The following is a 19,522-nucleotide window of genomic DNA, read 5'->3' on the forward strand; positions in this document are numbered from 1 at the left end:
GCGGCCAGCGCCCCACTAAGTGGACTCCCAAGCCGAGTACCCTGCAAGTGGGCAACCTGCCGTGTGCCCTGCAAGTGGGCTTCTAGCCGTGCCGTGTGCCCTGCAAGTGGGCTTCTAGCCGTGCCGTGTGCCCTGCAAGTGGGCTTCTAGCCGTGCCGTGTGCCCTGCAAGTGGGCTTCTAGTCGTGCCGTGTGCCCTGCAAGTGGGCTTCTAGCCGTGTGCCCTGCAAGAGGGCTTCTAGCCGTGTGCCCTGCAAGAGGGCTTCCTGCCGTGTGTGCCCCATCCCGAGGGCTTCCTGCCGTGTGTGCCCCATCCCGAGGGCTTCCTGCCGTGTGTGCCCCATCCCGAGGGCTCCCTGCCGTGTGTGCCCCATACAGCGGGCTTTCAGCCAAAAGACTTTCCTTGTTGCTATATTGTTGTACCATCATATGCAATACAAGTCTTAAGCCGCATCTTCAATCTTTGATTTATTTGCTGCGCCTGTCTGTACCAACCCCAAGCCATCCTGCATCGTGGGGAGCCCCTCGTATCCCCTGGACCTGGGCTCCTTATCTACCTGTGTCCCTGCTTCGTGACAATTGTGCTTCAGGACTGCCATCTTTGGAGGAATAGGACCTGTCTTGGGGCAGTTATCCCCACAACCTCCTATAACAGCCTGTCTCTCAGACCAAACGTCTTAGCCTTATGCCCTTTATTTCATTTCCCATTGTTATTCCTCAGTAATGATATTTTTAACAATAAACAGATAATATCTCCATTATATTCAGCACTGACAACTATCTCTTCAATAGAGAAGGTCTTCCGATCATCTCCCCCTTTTAAAATAAACACAAGTTCTGAAGACTAGGTTAGTAATCTTCGCTTATTACTTACAATACGTGTCCACAGCGCACTCTGGTTCTCTTCAGTGTGTCCCACAACTTCAGCGCTCTTATTATTTATCCAGGTTGGTTGATATGATTATTGGTCACATTCCAAATCCACCTCCAACTGTTACTGCCAAAAATCCTGTAACATTGTGTGTTGATATCAAAAGGACTTTTGACCATCAACAAGGGTGCGTTTAAGGTCACAAGCTCCTGGTGCAGACTGTTTATGGCATCCCCACCTCTATCCACCGCACCTCCTTTTGTTGTATTTTCTGCATATGATATCTGCAATATATAATACATAAGTGAAATACAGGTACGTGTGTATGAGTGTGACAAAGTGTGGTGTTTTTAGGGATCCTTAAGAAGCACATAGCAGGTCCAGCTTTAAAAACAGCATCAATTAAAAAAAAAACTAAATAAACACTTGTTTTGCTCTCTAAGGTTAGGTTCTCTTCTCCATTTCCCAACAACCCTGTAGCCAAATAAAATAATTCACTAGTTTAAGATCTTCCAGCTTTCTCCGCCAAGAAAACCAGTTACACCAGCCTGGTCCTTTTTAGGCTGGGTGTTTCATTTAACTTGCCTAGCACCTATCTTTCCCTGGGGCTTTAACTTGGATGGTAAGGATAAATACATTATCCAAAGCTATATATATATATATATATACTGGATATATCTGAATCCAACCAATTTTACACCCATTTGAACTTTCCACACAACCCCTAATGAGCTTTTGCCCTTTTTCCACCTTGGCAGAATGAGCTATCCACAATAAAAGAAAAGTAATTATTAACATGACAAAACAGGAGCAGGGAAAAGTACAATGAGTTCATAGATGGAATATACCTACTATAACTAAATTTAAATAGACCATTTGATATGGGTCTGCCAGGGACTTTGAGGTTGGTCTTTCTGGTTGTTGTAGGGAAAGTTCAGGTGTCCCAAATTGTAGCTGCAAATGTCCCCTTAGCTCATCATTTAATCTTTTTTTAAGTTCTCAGCCTACTTATCCATCAATCGCCCACCATTCTATTAATTTAATTATTCTCTCTCCTGACTGTCCCATGCTGGCATCCTATCTGATGATCATACCTGGGAACTTCTCGGCTCCGGCTACCCGAAGCCTTCCCTTGCGGGACGCGGCCAGGACTGCACACTGACGTCGGGGACGTTCCCGCTGACGGCAGTGGGAAACACCCCAATTTAAAGGGAAAAATGAGCGGGAAACGGGCGTGTCAAGACCCCGCTCCGGCGACCTGGAGGATCATCAGCATACCGGGTTCCCAGGTACGCCGATGATGTCCATCTAACATTAATGCAAAATCTGACACTTTAAGAGTCAGGCGCCTGTGCCTGTTTTAGATTATTTAATTCAAAGATACATTTACCCCCCCCAATACCTGGCACCTAACTGAAGCTCACAACAACGTCTCACACCTTGCACCCTGCTGACCTGTATGAAGCTAAATATTTGTGACCGATAACAATAATAATATATAAAAAAAAAAACATCCAATCTTACCTCATCTTATCAACCAACCTATTTGATTTTTCTCTTTTTATTGAATTACCCAAAAAGGAAAAAGAAAAACAATACAAAACAGACAAAGACAAAAATAAATACCTACATACATATCTAATTTCTAAAATATTTGTTGGACATGGAGGGTGTCGTGTGGGGATAGACCGGAGAGAAGGAATTTAAGATGAAACTGATGAAAAACAATATTTCAAACTAATTGTTCAGGGTCACTGATACCCTGATTATATTTTTCCCATATTCTCTTCCACATGGCCTTCGTTTTCAGGGATGAGCCAATTATCCCGCTAATCATTTTACACTGATATTTGATATTTTACCTGCGATATTAGTTTCTCTAAAGGAAAATCTAGATCTTGTTTTCAGTGTTTAGCTAATAATTTTTTTGCTGCAAAAAAAGCATCTTTTGATGCTGGATCCAGAGATGGCCATCCCTGATGTAATAGGGCTAAACGTGTTTTTTTAGATATATATCAGTATTCGCAATACACTTTAGTAGATCGAAGGCCTTCTCCCATAGCTTTTTATTTTTTCTACATTTCCACCACATATGGAGGTAATTACATATTCGGCAGATCTGTATCTCCAGCATAGTCTAGATGAGCCAACCTGTTTGGCGTTTAGCACCAGATGCTACACATCTTGAAGTGGGTTTCAATTAGGGACATATCTCTTGTGGGCTTATTTATGTTATTTAGGGCATTATTCCAATCTGTACTGGAATGAGATCCAATGTAGATCCAATGATTTTATTCCATAGACCCAACCTCCTTTTTATTTTGTACCATATTGGGATTAATTGATTTAAAATCAGGCTTTTACTATCTATACATTTTTTTAGTTACACTTTTTTTTGTCTACAAGGAAATATAAAAACATTAAGAGCCATAACCCTTGGCTCATTAACCCCCCCAGTTTTAGTGGTAACGACTCCACTATTTTGAGTCATGACCATCCAATGCATATGCTGGTTAGCCACGTGATGGTTCAGAAAAGTGATCAACTTTCACCTACTCAAAGGCAATGTTTTTAAACATATACCTTTTTTTAAAATCAGCCGTACCTACCCCCCGGGTCAAAAGTTGTGTTAAAGCTTACGACTTAAAGTATCACAGTCTTAGCCTTTTGTAGTTACAACACTATAGTGGTCCACAGCCAGAAATGATTATTTGTAGTCATCCACTCTCTGTAATGCCTTTCCAACTCGACACAAATGTTTTAGCTTTGTTCATATTTTGTCCACCTTTCAAATCCACTCCACCTCCAGTCATCACTGTCAAATAATACTGTAGCCCTGTTTGTTTGTTTGTTGTACCTTTTATGAAATATGGAGGTTGGAAGGCACAGTATCATAAAAAGCTGTGGCCATTTTTATTTTTCTTATCTTTTCTAGTTACCAATTAGCTGTATTCACGCACCACTCAATAGACTTAAAAAGTGACCGTTTCATGGTTTAAAATGTAAAAGTCCGACAACCCCAGGTTTCTTGCAGACAGTTTTAGAAATCATCTGAAGATCTTGGGTTTCTCCACAAAACATAAGGATGCAAATATGATAAGGAATGGATTAGGAAGAATGTATTATCAAGGATATCAGAAGGCAGTTAAAATTGGCTGGTCACACTGGAGAAGGACTATAAGCAGCCCACAAGCAGATAAAAACTACTCAAATGCCAAATTTGACGCAGAGCAAACATATATCTGAAATGGAAATGATAGAAGGAATAAGGGAGAATATGTCAGAAAGAGAACTATTACAAACCTATCCACATCAAAGAGATGCTGCACTGGACAGGACCAAACAGAGAAAATTAAGCTGTGGTACATTGTAACATCATTGATGTGCCTATTGAAGTGAAAACAAATGGGTTCTAAGACCTAACCATGGTTCTAAGATATATTCATAACACATTTGTTGACAATACCGAATTATAAACATGGTCAAACACAGTTACTGTCTCATCCATGCCTATGATTAAGGCTCGGTTTATGTTAAAAGACCTGAATGTTAATGACGATGTTATAAACCATTTCATGAACTTCATCCTGGGTTATCACTTGAAGGCACTGCCAATACAGAGAAGATGCTAAATACAAGATCCTGGGAGACCTCTGACAACCAGCCAGGAGGCCACCAAGTTTTATTGAGCAATGCTACAAAATAGGTGAATAATTAGCAGTTTCCACTGAGCTTTGAGTTTATAATTTCTATAATTTGTACATTGATTGGTTGCCATGGAATCTTCTTATTTCTGCAGAAGCTGTAGCTTGTTCTGAAGTTGCTTCATGATCTCCTCTAAATGTTTTGTTTTTAATTGATTTCTAGAAAGGGAAAGAGATACAGAGCTGAACTTATAACATGTATGCCGAAGGCCACAACAGGTAAAAGCCCGGTGGGTAGGAGCTCAGCCACCAGCTAGTAAATGTAAACAAGTTATAATAAATATGTTGGATCAAACTGATACTTGTGAAATCTTCACTACCCAAACCTGTCAACAAAATAATATCTATTTACCCCTTTAATACATTCATGCATGCTATTCCACTCTTCTGCTTTATTTTTTTATGCCTTCCTAAATATACTGCTTAAAACAACCCTATGTAAAATTAAGCCAGTCTCCATCGATGGTTATGATTTGAGAAATGGCCTATGCTTGTTGCTCTCGAGCTTGTTTATATACTCCTTGATAGACTGACTAGATGGGCCAATCTGCTGTCCAGTCAAAATCTTTGTTCTTGTGCACCAGCAGCCCCAAGTGGTTGGAGGATATATTGCACCCTCTATTGATTGTAATGTAAATAAAGAAACCTATTAACAGGTCAATATATAAAACTGCACACAAATGGTTAGAGTCCTTTTTTTTTTTTTTTTAACTAAAACACAAGTTTTCAATCTCCCGGTCACACGACTACACTCCAGAAGTAAGTATTATAGAAATTACGAATGAGTCACACTTACATTATCTGTATATTCTATTTAAAAGTGCTTAATTAAGCATAGTAATTGGAACAGCACACATTTTCTTGTTATAATTCTTTATTTTTAGAATGCTTAGAAACATTTTTATGTCCCTTAAAATACACATCTTGAAACGCAAAGATCTCCGAAAAGTTTTCTCTGTCTGCCTTTTACATTTTATGTAAGAAAATGGCCCTTAAAACCACGAAGATTTAATTGTAAAACATATAGAAAACCTTGTTCCTAGTATCACACCTGTTATAAAAGTCTATACATATTTAGGGAGAGAGTACCTAATGTGGTTTGGATAAATGATAAAAGCAAATTCTAATTTTCCTTTTTTTTGGAATTATATGGCTGATGAGAGTCAGGTTAACATTTCAGTTGTCCCTTGACACAGGCAGGACTACTTACTATTACCCGGTGAGCAGGTTAACGAAGAATAGCCTCATTAGCATACCTGGGAACCTCTGAGCTCCGGCTACCTTCCCTTGCGGTCCCACTGTCATCGGTGGGAGTTCCCTCTGACGTCGGTGGGAGTTCCCTCTGACGTTGGTGGGAGTTCCCTCTGACGTCATGGGAGTTCCCTCTGATGTCACTGGGAAACGCCCCCATTTAAAGGGAAAATAGGCGGGAAGCGGGGCGTGTCAAGACCCCGCTCCTGCGACCTGGAGGATTCGGGTCTTGACCCGGAGAAGCGGTATTCTCATCAGTCTCAAATGACTGGCATATTACATTATTACATTCAAGATGCAATTTTGTTTAATTTCTAGGGCTGTGAGAAATGTGTTATAGTTATATACGTTTATTTTCTTTTTGTATAATCATAGGACCCGCCTAGGGTATGCTGTGAATATATTAACAATTAATTATAATTAATATATTACAATGAATGTCAGAAGGCTGTTTTTAGCCCATAAGGTGCCAGACACAGCCGAACCATCTATAACTGTTTTAGAGTCTGAAGGATGTGCAATGTTGCACAGAACTTTCTGACACTCATAGAGTAAAAGCTGTAATCAAGAACGAGATGAGATCTTTTGCAGATGTTGGTGGGGTGAATAGAGAAGGGTGGATGTTAAAAAAAGAGAAAAGATAAAAGAACAGACAGACTCACCAGAGAAGAATGCAGATTAATTATTTGTGAGAATATGTATCCTTTTAAATGTTTACATTTAAAAAAAATGCTCTCTGCTTCCTTAAAGGAAAATAAAACCAAATAAATTAATTTAACATAGATACATTTTAGTAAGAGAGCTTCAGCAGGTTGCATATGTAAACAGACATCAAACATAAATGTATTCTCATTCCTGGCTGTACCATATTTGCTGTAATGAGCTTCTGCGGAGGCAATAACCTGTACTAAAAATCAGTAATTTTTCTTGTTTTTTGTCATCTAGAAGGTACAGTTCTATACAAATTTACGTATTAAATGAGTCATTTTCCCTTTTTTTTAGTTTCTTCTATGCTGCATTAGCCCAGACCAATTAAATTTTCAGGAAAAAAAATATATATATCATAATAATGAATTAGTTTAATATATTTGTAGAGGCTAAAACATATTGCACAAAATGCTACTTACACATATGAAGCAACATAGGGCAAAAGTATAAAACTAATTAAAAATTATTATATAGTATGGACAGTTCTTATAAAATTCAAGCCATAGTCTCTTATTGATCTGATGTCTCGCTGTGAGGCAGTGCACGCATATAATAGAGCTTTGGAGTGGCAGTAAACCCAACCTCTGGGATGAGGTCCAACACAGCGTCAGGAGTAGGCTGAAAAGTAAAATTCTGCAAGAGCTTGATGAAGAACAGAAACAATTCCATTTTCGCTAACGTTTCCCCAGGGCAAATTCTCCGACCTAGAAAAATAAGAAGGACATTTTACATGTTCAAACAGATAAATTATACCATTGATATAAAAAAAATGCGGCATTTATGTGAAATTCTTGATTTTAGTGTAAAATTTTTCTTCCACAATCCTGTTTTTTTTGTTACTTTTTAACACATACAGCAGGTAAACTGATAGAAAGAAGTAACAATACTCTTTGTAGAAAAAAAGATGGCTTCTCAGATTGCTATGTTCTTCTAAATGGGTCTTGCTTCCCTACACAATCTCAAATCATGCCTTCATTTGCCTCTATAAGTGGCCATACTGCGCTCCATTTGGTTTTGTTGGATAAAATGATATATTTTTTGATTTGGCGCGTAGAAACGGGAGAACCTCAGGACAGCGAACTGATGATGAGCCATTGCAACGTATGGTTCAGAATTCTCGCCACTGATTGGTTGTTTGAAGCCGTCAATCAGTGGCAGGATAGCACCCCTCCCCCTCAGTGTTCAGACCAAACATACCCCCTACTGGGAGGGAGGTTGGGAAGAGGCAAATGCAGAATCCCCATGCATTTATAAGGGGGACGCCATGAAAATTTAAAGTGACCACACAGCTATCATATGCATTAAATAGTTTAACATTTATAGACATTTATAGACATCCATATAATTGCAGAATTACCTTTTTTTTTAAATTTTTTGCCCATGAAAATTTGCTTATTTAAAATGGTGTCCCGATACTGTACCTGCTGAGAAAGGCATGAACGCCTCATTCTTCACAAAGTTTCCTTCGGAGTCTAGAAAATGTTGTGGGTAAAACTGGTCGGGTTTCTCAAAGTGAGCTTTATCTTTCAGGACAGATGTTAGCAGCGGAATGATCTGAGTGTTCTAAAAAAACAATAATCATTTTTTTTTTTTATAACTGACATTTGAAAAAGGTAATTTCTACAAAAAAAAAAAAATGTCTCAAGCGCAAACCTTCTCACTTAAACTCAACAGCTTTCCTGGGACTGAGGCCTACCTGCTAAGGGGACATCCTAAAACATTTAATGTGGCAATAGCTTAATGTAGCTTAATTTGTCAACGTGTGCCCAAACGTCAATCAATTGCTTTATATTTTTAGCTATCCAAGTCTATCCTAGAAGTTTCATCGATTTTGGTTTCCCACGTTGCACGTGAGTGACATTAAGCTTGTTTTTGGGGAGCTTAATGTGGTTTAACATACAAGAAAGAACTTAAATATTAATTAACTTTCTTCCAAACTCCCCACAATACAATAGTCAATCTGTTCAAACATGTTATTTAACTATTTTCACAGTCCTAAAACATTTAATGTGAACTGCTTATTGTAAAAAGAGCTTAATGTACTATAGTGTGCCTATACATCAATCCATTGACATCGAGGCATTACAGCAACACCATAGATCGTAGATCACTTTCTCAGCTTGTTTAATGAAATGACGTATCAGGCACGTCATAGGTCGTTAAGTGACCATTTTTCTGTGACGTGTCTGACCCGTCAATGGACATTAAGGGGTTAAGCTTAATGCTATTCATTTGCAATTTGGTAACCCTAATTCATGAAACTTCTAGGATACATTTGGAAAGTTAAAATATTAGGTTGTGCAAAGTTTCAAGTCAATTGAGTGATATTTGTGGACACTGTGGGACATTAAGCCCTTGTGTACATTAAGCTGTTCACACTAACATAAAAAAAAAAAAAATATTTGTGAACAATTTTTGGCATGTTATATGCTGTATGATATTTTGTGGATATGTTTGAATAGCGGGACTCTTGTATTGTAGAACGTTTGGAGGAAACTGAGTAATATTCAAGTTAGTTTTTGTACATTAAGCCCCGTTATGATCCCCCAAAAAACAGCTTAATGTCACTCATTTGCAATGTGGGAAACCAAAATACATGAAACTTCTAGGATAGGTTTGGATAGCTAAACACTTAGGTTGTGCAAACTTCTGGAGCAATTGATTGAGGTTTGGACACATTTTGACACATAAAGCTATTTTCACATTATTTTTTTAGGATGTCCCTCTGTCAAGTGTCCATCTGGAGGATGACCGGACTTTGGGACCCAAAACCCTGTGTCCTTCTTTCCTCCCTTTTTTTCTGAGAGTTCAGAATGCTTGATATGTATGAGCAGAAAAGTGTTTATTCATTAAATTGGATACATAAAATGCATTATTGTTCTTGATGTAAATGCCTCACATGGTAATATGAATGATCGCTATTAAACATGGTTATTGAAACTATCAATAGGTCACATTATATTAAAAAATATTATTTCTGCAAAAATCAAAACCATTTAGTAAAAGACATGGAAACAAAATCTTTCCCATTAAAGCGTGCACCCCCCCCCTCCTGGGTTTGATCTTTCACAAAACATTGTGAACCAAGATTTCAAGAATGTTGAAGTCTTTTACTTTACTGCAAACAGTAAATCCCATTAGTACATTACTTTTTCTTTATCTAGCACAAAAATGTGTCTCTTGCCTTTGGTATAAAATATCCTTTGAATGTGACATCTTGAGTGGTCATGTGCGGAAGGTTTGCTGGTGCAATATTAGCGAACCTTTGGATTTCATGAATGACGGCGTCTGTGTACGGCATTTTTTTTCTATGTTCCGCCTGAGGTTGAGCTGATCCGATCACTCTCTCGATCTCATTTTGGACTTTTCCTGGGAAACACACAAAAGCATTTCATATGGACAAATCAATTAGAGCTAAGCAAATTGATACGGGACTATCCTTAGAAGAATATTTAGTTTGTTAGTTATATTTTTTTTCGTTGTTTCTTATATTTTTTGTCTTTGGATAATCTCCCTGACACTCCCATGAGAGAAGAAAGCATATTAACCCTTTAAGGACAAGGGGCAGTCCCAAAACCCATTGAAAACAATGCATTTTGAGCCCGTACATGTACGGGCTATGTCATTAAGGGGTTAAAATACTCTTTTTAGTACAACATATTTCTACTGCCAATGTTTGTCTATGGAGACGGCGGCCAATGTGCTTCATTTTATATACTAGTTGGCAATAAGGGAAGCTGAAACACCCAAACTCAGTAATAAGTAATAAGGGTGTCCACATACTTTTGGTTATATAGTCTATCTTAATCATCTCTAATGTAGACTTTCAAGGGAAATTGTTAGATGCTCTTTGTTCTTGTATCTAAATTTTCAGTGCAACTTGATCCCTTTATGCTTGATTGCTTCATTAGTATAGAGTATGAAACAAAATGACATCATTTTCTCACTCTGAATGTCCGGGTATTTCATCATTAACAGAAGCCCCCATCGGAGAGTACTTGAGGTTGTTTCCATCCCAGCAATAAATAAATCAACCGCCAGCATCGTTAGATTGTCATTGTGAAAATATAATTTTGTTTTAGACTTTTCCTAGAAAAAAAAAAAGAAATATATCGAGGAACACGGACATTCTAGAAAAACGTAGATGATGTTCCATTGTACAAACGTATTTGTGTTTAGCAAGAGGACAAAATCTGGCAGGCACCTTTATTCTCAAAATGAGACAGAGCCAGTATATGGATTCATTTCATGTTGCCTTGTTTTTTTTTCTCATGCTACCAAAGGATAGAAACTTAATATGAGGGGTGAAATAACAGTAGGAAAGAATGCAGCATATTCCATAGCGATGTTACAAAAAGAGTGAATACGAAATTACCAATAACATTAATAATCGTGTAAGTGGAGAAAAGGATCATGTTCTTGTAATATTATAATTTAGTAGGGCGCTGAAGGAGGATGAGGCAGAAGGTCGGGAACTGCTTGGGCGAGGACAATTTGAGGCTAATGTGGACACGTGTGTAGCCTGAAGATCCCACATTTCAGATCTCCAGACCACACACACACCTCTACATTACCCTCGCCACAAGGAAATTGTCCTCTCGCAAGCAGTTCCCGACCTTCTGCCTCATCCTCCTTCAACTGGGATCTGATGGTTTCTTTTCAATCACAGGATAGATTTTCTGTTTCTCTGAATTTAATTTTGTTGCTTGTCCTTGTTTCGTCTCGTCTATGCATCCCTATTATCTCTACACTTGCGGTGCTGAAAGTGTGCAATTTTGATATTTTGTTATTTGAATGCTCTGTTCAATCTGCTCTAAAGTTTTATTAAAGTTTTTTTTTAACTTTAACACGGAGGATGTTAAATAAAGTTAAAACAAAAAAAACCCGGTGTTTTAATTTAAGTCCTGGGTAGGGGCACCGAGAGTCCGCCGGAATTATTCTGACACTCAGCTGTGAAGCGCGCACCGCGGCAGAGCGGGAAGACGGACGCCTCCCACTCCCACCGCAGGACTCCGGCAACAAGGTAAGTAAGGATAGGGAGAGGGGGGTAGATAGTGAGAAGGGACAGGGGGGGGCAGTGAGAAGGGGCAGAGGGGGGGAAGGCAGTGAGAAGGGGCAGAGGTGGTAGATAGTGAGAAGGGGCAGAGGGGGGAGATTTTTTTTTCCCCCTTTTTTTTGTGGGATGGGGGCGCCAGAGGAGTACTCCGCATAGGGCGCCAGAACACTTAAGCCCGGCTCTGCCTCGACCAATGAGTCACAAACATCAAAAAGAGCACAACCATACAGTTGCATGATTTTTATTGCAGTTTCGACACTTTTGTAAGAAATTTTTTATGAAAAACTAATTAGGAAGGCACTGGAGGGGGCCAGGGGTAGGATGAGGCGGGGGGGCTGTCTTAAGGCTTGTACTGGACCCCAATGGCTGGATTTCTGATGGCAGCCCAACCAAAATGAGGCATGGGATCCCTGCTGTTCCAATAATTGTTCCCAGATAAGAGCCTACTTCATGCATAGGGCTTCTGTCCTTCAGCAGGGGTATTTGTACAAACTAAGAGAGACTCTATTTTGAGTAAAGGTTCATTCAGCCGTGAAGGTACAGCAACAGGCAAAGAGACATTTTGCATGTATAAGCTTGAGTCAAGGACAGTCGCAGCTATGTTGACAATGTCTTTGAGCGAGTGCATCTACTCTCACATGGGATAAGCAGGAACGCGCACTAACTTTACACGTCAGGAACTGTGTTTGGTAGGAAAGCGAAAATATTTCTGGATCAGTGAACATAAAAATCACCCCCCCCAAAAAAAATACCTCTTGTTGTTTGACAAGAAATACATCGATAAGATTTCTCTGGTCATTTACATCCAGCTGCTTCTTGCAGTTTGTGAAGGTCTCCTTAACAAAGCGCCTCATCTCTGCCGCGTTTTTAAGAACAGTTTGGTGGCTTCCAGGTAACCAGCGCACGATAGATGGAAAAGCATTATACAACTGGTGAAAATGAGGAAATCTTATCTTATTAATGATTCATTATAATTACTCGGAATCATGTTTTAAACACATCAATCATAAAATCCACTAGTTTTTAAAGCTAAGGCTTTTTACATAATTTAAGGACCAAAGCGTATATATATATATATATATATATATACATAAATTTTTCTGTACAAATAAGGCAAATATTCGTGTGTGTGTGTGTACTGGTATTTATGTACATGTAATCTATATTAGAAATAATGAATTTCTATGGTTTCATGTCATAATGCAATGGTCCATTTTTACTTTTTCTTATGTACATGGATAGTTTGGAGTCGTCTTTTGATAAAAGTCCTAGTAATGAGACCAACTTGTATGAACCATACTATGTTGAATTAAACTTATTGGTTGTTTTTGGAACTCTCACCCCTCATTATTTCTTATGTTTTTGGTTGTGTTAATGGTTTCATGCATGCTTTCTTATTTTGTTATATCTATAAATATACAGTCGAATTGAGTGATCAGTAAATTGAGGGTTACCTAAGCAGATTTGACTAGTTGCATGTATGTCTATTCATTAATATTCAAGTTGTTTGTTAGTGCCTTTCCATTTTTCTGGTTTCAGGTAAGGGCATGAAAGTTGAAAACTTGCATGTTCTTGCCTCAAACTTGGAAAGTTCCAGCAAGCATCACTCACCCACACACACAATATCATTATATAAATAATAATATAACTGTGAGGGGGTTAACAAAATAAATAATAAGTGGAGAACACGTGTGATTTTTTTATATTACAAAACATTTATTTTAACACTCCAACTCACCGTGAGGCACACAATGGGGTCCGTGTTCCGTGTACCACATAAGCTAATTTTAGAAATCCTCTGCTCAGGTATACTTGGGCTTTTATTATCCCCTTCTCCTCTGTGCAAGGGGTAGGGGAAGGTGGGACAACAAGGTTAACAGGTGGTCCCAAGTTTTGAGTGTTTTTTTTAATTTTTAAATTAATGTAATTAAATTTGTTCCAGGAGTGGAGGGCTGTCAAGTTACCTCGCGTCCCCCTCACTCTGCAAACTCACATTTATATCTGCAAGTTAATTGCTTTTTTGACCTGGCATTAACACACATCAACTCTCCTGCAGTCAATGTTATGCGAGTTGTGAATTTTTTTTTTGCAAGTAAATGTAAGTTGGATTTAGTGAATTTGCAAGTTGCACTTTTGCCTAACTTTATTTATACTGATATGAAGCTATATAAGGTATAAATATACTTTATATCCCAACAGTCCTACATAGTATATACATAGATCCACGTATAACTCAAATTTTAAAGAATTGACCATTTTGACAATTAACCTATTCACTACTGTTTTTTTTAGTATCCCAATGACTATGTTTTTGTAATTTTTGTTATATGTGGGTTTAAAACAAGATTCCCCTTTTAAGTGTTTGATGGGCCCACTCAAATTATACTTCATTTTTCTAAGAAAAAATAGGGGTTTTATTTGAAACTCTAGAAGCCTGCAAAAATAATAATTTTGAGTGCTAGTAAAAAAAAAAAAACTAGAAAAAAAAGAAAATTTAATTTTCTTAGAATGTCTTATTTATTAGGTGCCCCTAATGAACAATGACCCAATTTTAAATTTGTTTTTTTTTTTTGCAGTGTTCTCAATGCAATATTCACAGAGATCTCTTTATGGCTCTTTCATATATGCTATGCATTCCAGTGATGTCACAATAACATCACTGAGCTCACTGTATTGTTTATTCATATATTCATTTTATTTTTCATCTTAATTTTTTTTTTTTTAAAGAAAACAATTTTTTGTATTTTTCCCTTTGTGGGAACATGGAGAAATCCTTTACTATGATCCTCCTGCATTGACTTGCATTGCTGATCGTTATATGTGTGATTGGCCAGCAGGTGGAGATGAGCAATCGGATATCTAAGCAGGCTCTAGAGAGATATTGAGTAGCATACAAACTGGTTTGGGACAAAAACATGTCAATCCCATATAAACAGCTCCATAACCTAGATTAGTGTTGATCCTTGTACATTAACTCTGATCCTAGATGTAGAACTTAGTAGGGGATTTTTAGAGGAGGTACCTACTCACCACTAACAACCCTTACCTGAGGAGCCAGGATCACTAAAATTGCATACGTCAAATTAACAGATGGTACAACTACCATCTGTCCATAAACCTAGTAAATATCCCAATAACCCCCCAAAACATCTAAGAAAATTACGTTAACTTACTAAAACAAAGATGAGAAAAACAAAAATATATGCAGAATGTTACTCTCTTTATTAAACAAATCCTTCTTCCACTAATCGGAGATACCATAACCTGCAATCAAGCATTTAATTTATACATCACATCAGTGCAATTGTATACATCAGAATGCTGTATATATATGATTATTTACAGATTTCCTGCAAATTGCAGGAAAAATTGCAGAACTGTTTTTTTACATATAAATAAATAAATTTACAACTAACCATTCAGCCTAACTATTCTGCCTATTTTCCACTTAAACACAAAGGGTTCAATAGCTAAATTGAGAGTGGTTATGAGCTGGAAATTCACTAACGCCAACTCATGCTTGCACTCACAAAAAATATCTTTGCATGCATGTGACATGTGACTTGAACAAAGAAAGCAACCTAAGGATTTATTAACTTGCGAGTACCTTGCAAGTTGGAAATGTGCCAACCCTACCTGCGGAAACAATAAATAATAATATATTATATTTAAAAATATTTTTTTTAAAAACCAAAACAAATGAGAGTCTCTAGGATGCCCTATCAATTAAAGGTGGCCAATTATGCCCTCTTGTCCTTCTCCGTTATCCCCCCCCGCCAAACAATGGTTGTTGCATGGAAGTTTAAAAAAAATGCTTGTGTGCAGCCTGTACCCATTTTACAATCTGCTCCCATCAGGTGTAGATTAGATCCTAAAGACCCTGTTTATTTTTTTTTTTTTTTATAAATATACAATTATTTTTATTATTATTTATTGCAGGGAGGATGCTTCAGGATTGGACCTGCAACATTGAATTCAACTTGCATGCACTCACCTGAAACTCCCAGAATTTAAAGTTGCAGGCATATATATGCATATATATATATATAACACTTTTATTTGTAAATAACTTGTATTTTAGCGAACATGTGTTATTTTGCAAGGTATAGTATGCAAGGGCATGCAGCCTCATTCAATTTAACATTTAATGCGTGCATGAGACACTAGTTTTAATATCTCATTGGATCAAAAGGAGATGGATAAAGACAGGTGGTGTTAAAGATTAGCTTACCCAAGTCATAGGACTTCCCACAAGTCTCACACTCTCATTTATTAAGTGCAAGAGTCTAAGAGTTGTTGGATCATCATAATCAAACCGGTAGCCAAGAAGTATGGACACGATTATATTGGCCACAGCAGCGTTTATAATCATAGTGTTCACAAAAGGCAGTCCTGCAATGAGAAAAAAAAGTTGTGCACCCAAACAGTAGAACAAGTACTAAAAAGCTAAATAGAAAACGCACAGTCAGACAATCTCAGTACTATAGTCAATTTAAATCAAGCTGTATTTATAAAATGTTGGGCTATTAAAAGGAAACTGTCACCGTTACATTATTTAGAATTATAAATTATTATGTTATGGTCTATCAGTCTAGAGTCCCATATGTACCCACCAGTAAAGAATGTAAATTAAAAGCATTACACAATTACATACGTTGTACAGGTAGCAAAAATATAAGATTTATTCTTGGTATATCTTTTATATTTCTCCTATTTTATCCCCTCATTATAAACTGTTGCTAACAGCCTTCAGTTGAACAAAAATCCCTCTAGACGATGCAGTGTATCCTCTTGAGGCATGTTGCAAAATAAAAGCAACATATCTAAGGATACCTTCATACCATAGGAGGGTTAGCAAAGCTTCAGTTGCCCCATGCTTTGAATTAAAAATTTGGGGCATCTACCTAAGCTTTTTTGTGTGGCTTACTTGCAATACCGTATATAACCACCAGGGTTATTGAGTACCACATTAGCATTTACAGTGATTAGAATATTATGTGGAGTCAATGCCTTTATAAGGGTCTTGGACTGGACTAGGATGTATCTTGACGTGACTAAATATTCCCTAGTCCACATCAATTAATAATCCTCATAGTATTTGAAGAAGAGACTGAAAATAGGTACTGAAGTGATGCATAAGGTAGTAAGGCATCTTGATTGGTTGATTTTGGTCTAAACTCAGAATGACCATTATCCACCACCTCTTCATCCATCAGTCTGGACTGAACAGACAGGAAAATATACCCAACAATATAGACAGTCCAATAAGGTCTGGAGCAGCAGGCCCAGGGGGCCAGTAGCCCGATGTGGTGCTGCTCAATGGCTTAGAAATGAGGCCTCTGATGCCCTAGTCAACCAGGTTCAAATTCATTTTTGCTGTGGAAATTATGCAAATTTAACAATGGAGGTTTACTATGATGATGATGATTTCTGAATGAGTACTTTAGCCAATAAAAAATCTCCAAAGATGATCAGAATTCATGACTTGCAACATAAAATTACAAATTATAATGAAAAAAACACATACTAACCTTTGTAAGATTGAATTTCTTGCACCAGTAAATCACATTCTTCATTTATCTTGTTTTCTATGGTTTTCTTTCCCATTCCAAATTCTCGGAATGTTGAAATGGTAAATCTTCTCATGACTTTCCAGTTCTCATCATGGGAAAAAATAATACCTGAGAATTATATGGAACGTGCAACACAAAAGTGGATTATGGAAAACTGTCAATAAGATGGAAATGGTCAACACTGTATAATTTGGGAGTTTCCAGTTGTATGGCATGCTGAGGCTGCCATTTATTGTTCTTGGTTTACACATTTCCTTGTAGGAAACTCTTAATATGCCCTACATTCCAGTGTTAACCCACTCTAGATTTCTAGATTTCTTTTGAGTTTTAGTTTGTATGTCCCGTGCCTGTTGTAGCTACTCAAATTATTTTCCTACTTCCCCCTGCTTTCCTTCTTTCTGAGTGATTAGGTTACCACTAGGGATATCATCTCGGAGGTGTGAATGCAGACTACTGGTAACTTTTCAAGTAAATAGTGGAGATGGAATGTGGGAATGATAGTTGGTGATCTACCAGCAGCAGATGACATGAGTCCTTCTGGAAAGTCCCAGATAATTGACAACTATGGTATTATTTGACATCACTAATATCTGAAGTATAACTGAATACAACACTTATTTCTTCCTTCCCATATTCATCTGCCCTTTAAATTATATGTACTAAGTGACAACCTATCAAAGTAAGAGTGAAAGGTATAGTTACACTTTTGTACATGTGTAGCATGTCTCAGTTTGCCTTACTTTCCAGATTTGTGTACATTGGGCCAGCAAATCTGTTCTCTAAAACGTTGAAGTGTTAGTCATGTTGACTTACAACTCTACATGCCCTCGCCTGCAGCTTGCAGAATCCCACACTCAAACACATAGACAACTAAATTAAACATAAATAAGTTAAAGAAAAAAGTCCCAAGGACCCCATATTAACTAAGGTTGGATGCCAACAAAGACACTCCTTTTCCCCAGCCCCCCAGTGTTAAGGGGTCTCCTAATTTCCCCTTTGGGGACATACAGCTGTCCTACGACCATCTCAAAACAACAATGATTTCCCATGTTCGTCTTACACAAATGGTTTCTTATAACCAAAACCTTACTTTCTATCCTGGACATTGCCTTTAATGACATTACCATAGGTTAATATACATAATATATTATTGGTATTTGCGCTTGGATTCTTATCTGTAGGACCTATTATTTTTTTTTTAATAAATTGTAAGAAATTATTTACTTTACCATGCCCTTTTGCTATATCGTGGAACATTTGTAGGTTGGATCTTCCAGAAAATGCTTCAGCATAGTTAACAAGAGCATCTTTTACCGTCTCATAGCCACACAGCACCACAATCATCCTTGTTCCTAAATAAATGCTGAAAACAGAGCCATACTGCTCCGATAACTGCAAAGGAAGATTGGAGATACAGCATAAAATATATAATACATATAGTATATATGAACAATATTATGTTGTTAATATTAATAGTGATATATATACTGTATTTATATATTTTCTATATTAACAAAAAATATAAACTTTTTGTTAAGAGAAAAAAAAAAGCTTTCTAGATTTCACACAGCATATAGTCTGAAGATTACATTTGATTTATTATTATTATTATTATTATTATATGTTGGTTGTTTTTTTTTTTTTTTACCTGTAGAATTTTATCAGAAGGTCTCTTGAGATTAAAAATGTGCATATTCCCAATGATCGGTAACGGTTTTGGTCCAGGAGGGAAATTCCGATAAATATTCTTATTTTGACCATAGAAAATATATACCAAAGACGCACAGAGAATAATGGAAAGCAGTATTATAGCTGGAAAAAAATCTTCAGTATAATCAATAGGAATCATTTCTTCAGCATAAACTATATAGGGAAAACAAATGAAAACAGACCTGTTTATAAAATACAGGGCATAAAACTAACATCAATAGGTTCCATATATTGTATGTTCATTATCTAGTTCATGTCTGATACAATAGACAGATATCTCCAGTCAAAAAATGTAAAAATTATTATAATGCCTCCATGGCTTGTTTATATTAAAGTTTGTCCCTGTCTATCCCATTGTCGACAAGTTGAGGGTGCAGATTTAGGTGGGATATATATATATATATATATATAATTTTGTGCACTTACACTTACTTGCTATCAACCTGTATAATAACGAATATACAAGTTGCATTGCGAGTATTAGAACTCATAAATCCCATAACATTTTCTTAGTGAATAAGCCCCTTTATCGGGACTTTGACGCTATACTTAATACATATTCCGAGCTTCTAAAAAAAAAAAGGACATCAGAGAGATTACTAAATAGGAAGCAGTTGGGGATTTTACTCGCAGAATTCCGTCTAGTAAGC

At 37.3% G+C, this 19,522-nt stretch overlaps 1 protein-coding gene across 1 annotated transcript; it reads right to left on the reverse strand.

The window, feature by feature from the left end:
- Positions 1-7,043: 7,043 nt before the first annotated feature.
- On the reverse strand, positions 7,044-18,963 carry LOC149281494 (cytochrome P450 2B19-like). Its single transcript, XM_089499219.1, has 9 exons — positions 18,811-18,963; positions 18,392-18,554; positions 17,121-17,270; positions 15,821-15,981; positions 12,342-12,518; positions 10,481-10,622; positions 9,718-9,902; positions 7,955-8,096; positions 7,044-7,237 (listed from the first exon to the last, which is right to left on the reverse strand). Exons 1-9 carry the CDS (start codon positions 18,853-18,855, stop codon positions 7,044-7,046), a joined length of 1,359 nt encoding a protein of 452 aa, XP_089355345.1. The 5' UTR covers positions 18,856-18,963.
- Between the last annotated feature and the right edge of the window lie 559 nt (positions 18,964-19,522).

This window comes from Sceloporus occidentalis, unplaced genomic scaffold (genome assembly GCF_023333645.1).
Source record: "Sceloporus occidentalis isolate IW3139 unplaced genomic scaffold, rSceOcc1.0.p SCAF_131, whole genome shotgun sequence".
In the NCBI taxonomy this organism is placed as follows: domain Eukaryota; kingdom Metazoa; phylum Chordata; class Lepidosauria; order Squamata; family Phrynosomatidae; genus Sceloporus; species Sceloporus occidentalis.

What these genes read in the sequence shown, in the direction of transcription:
- LOC149281494 (XM_089499219.1), bottom strand. Translation starts at nt 18,855, where the DNA reads ATGCACATTTTTAATCTCAAGAGACCTTCTGATAAAATTCTACAG. An exon ending in CTTCTGATAAAATTCTACAG is followed by an intron (nt 18,555 to 18,810) that starts GTAAAAAAAAAA and finishes CTTCCTTTGCAG; the next exon opens with TTATCGGAGCAGTATGGCTC. An exon ending in GTTCATGCCTTTCTCAGCAG is followed by an intron (nt 7,238 to 7,954) that starts GTACAGTATCGG and finishes TTATTTTTCTAG; the next exon opens with GTCGGAGAATTTGCCCTGGG.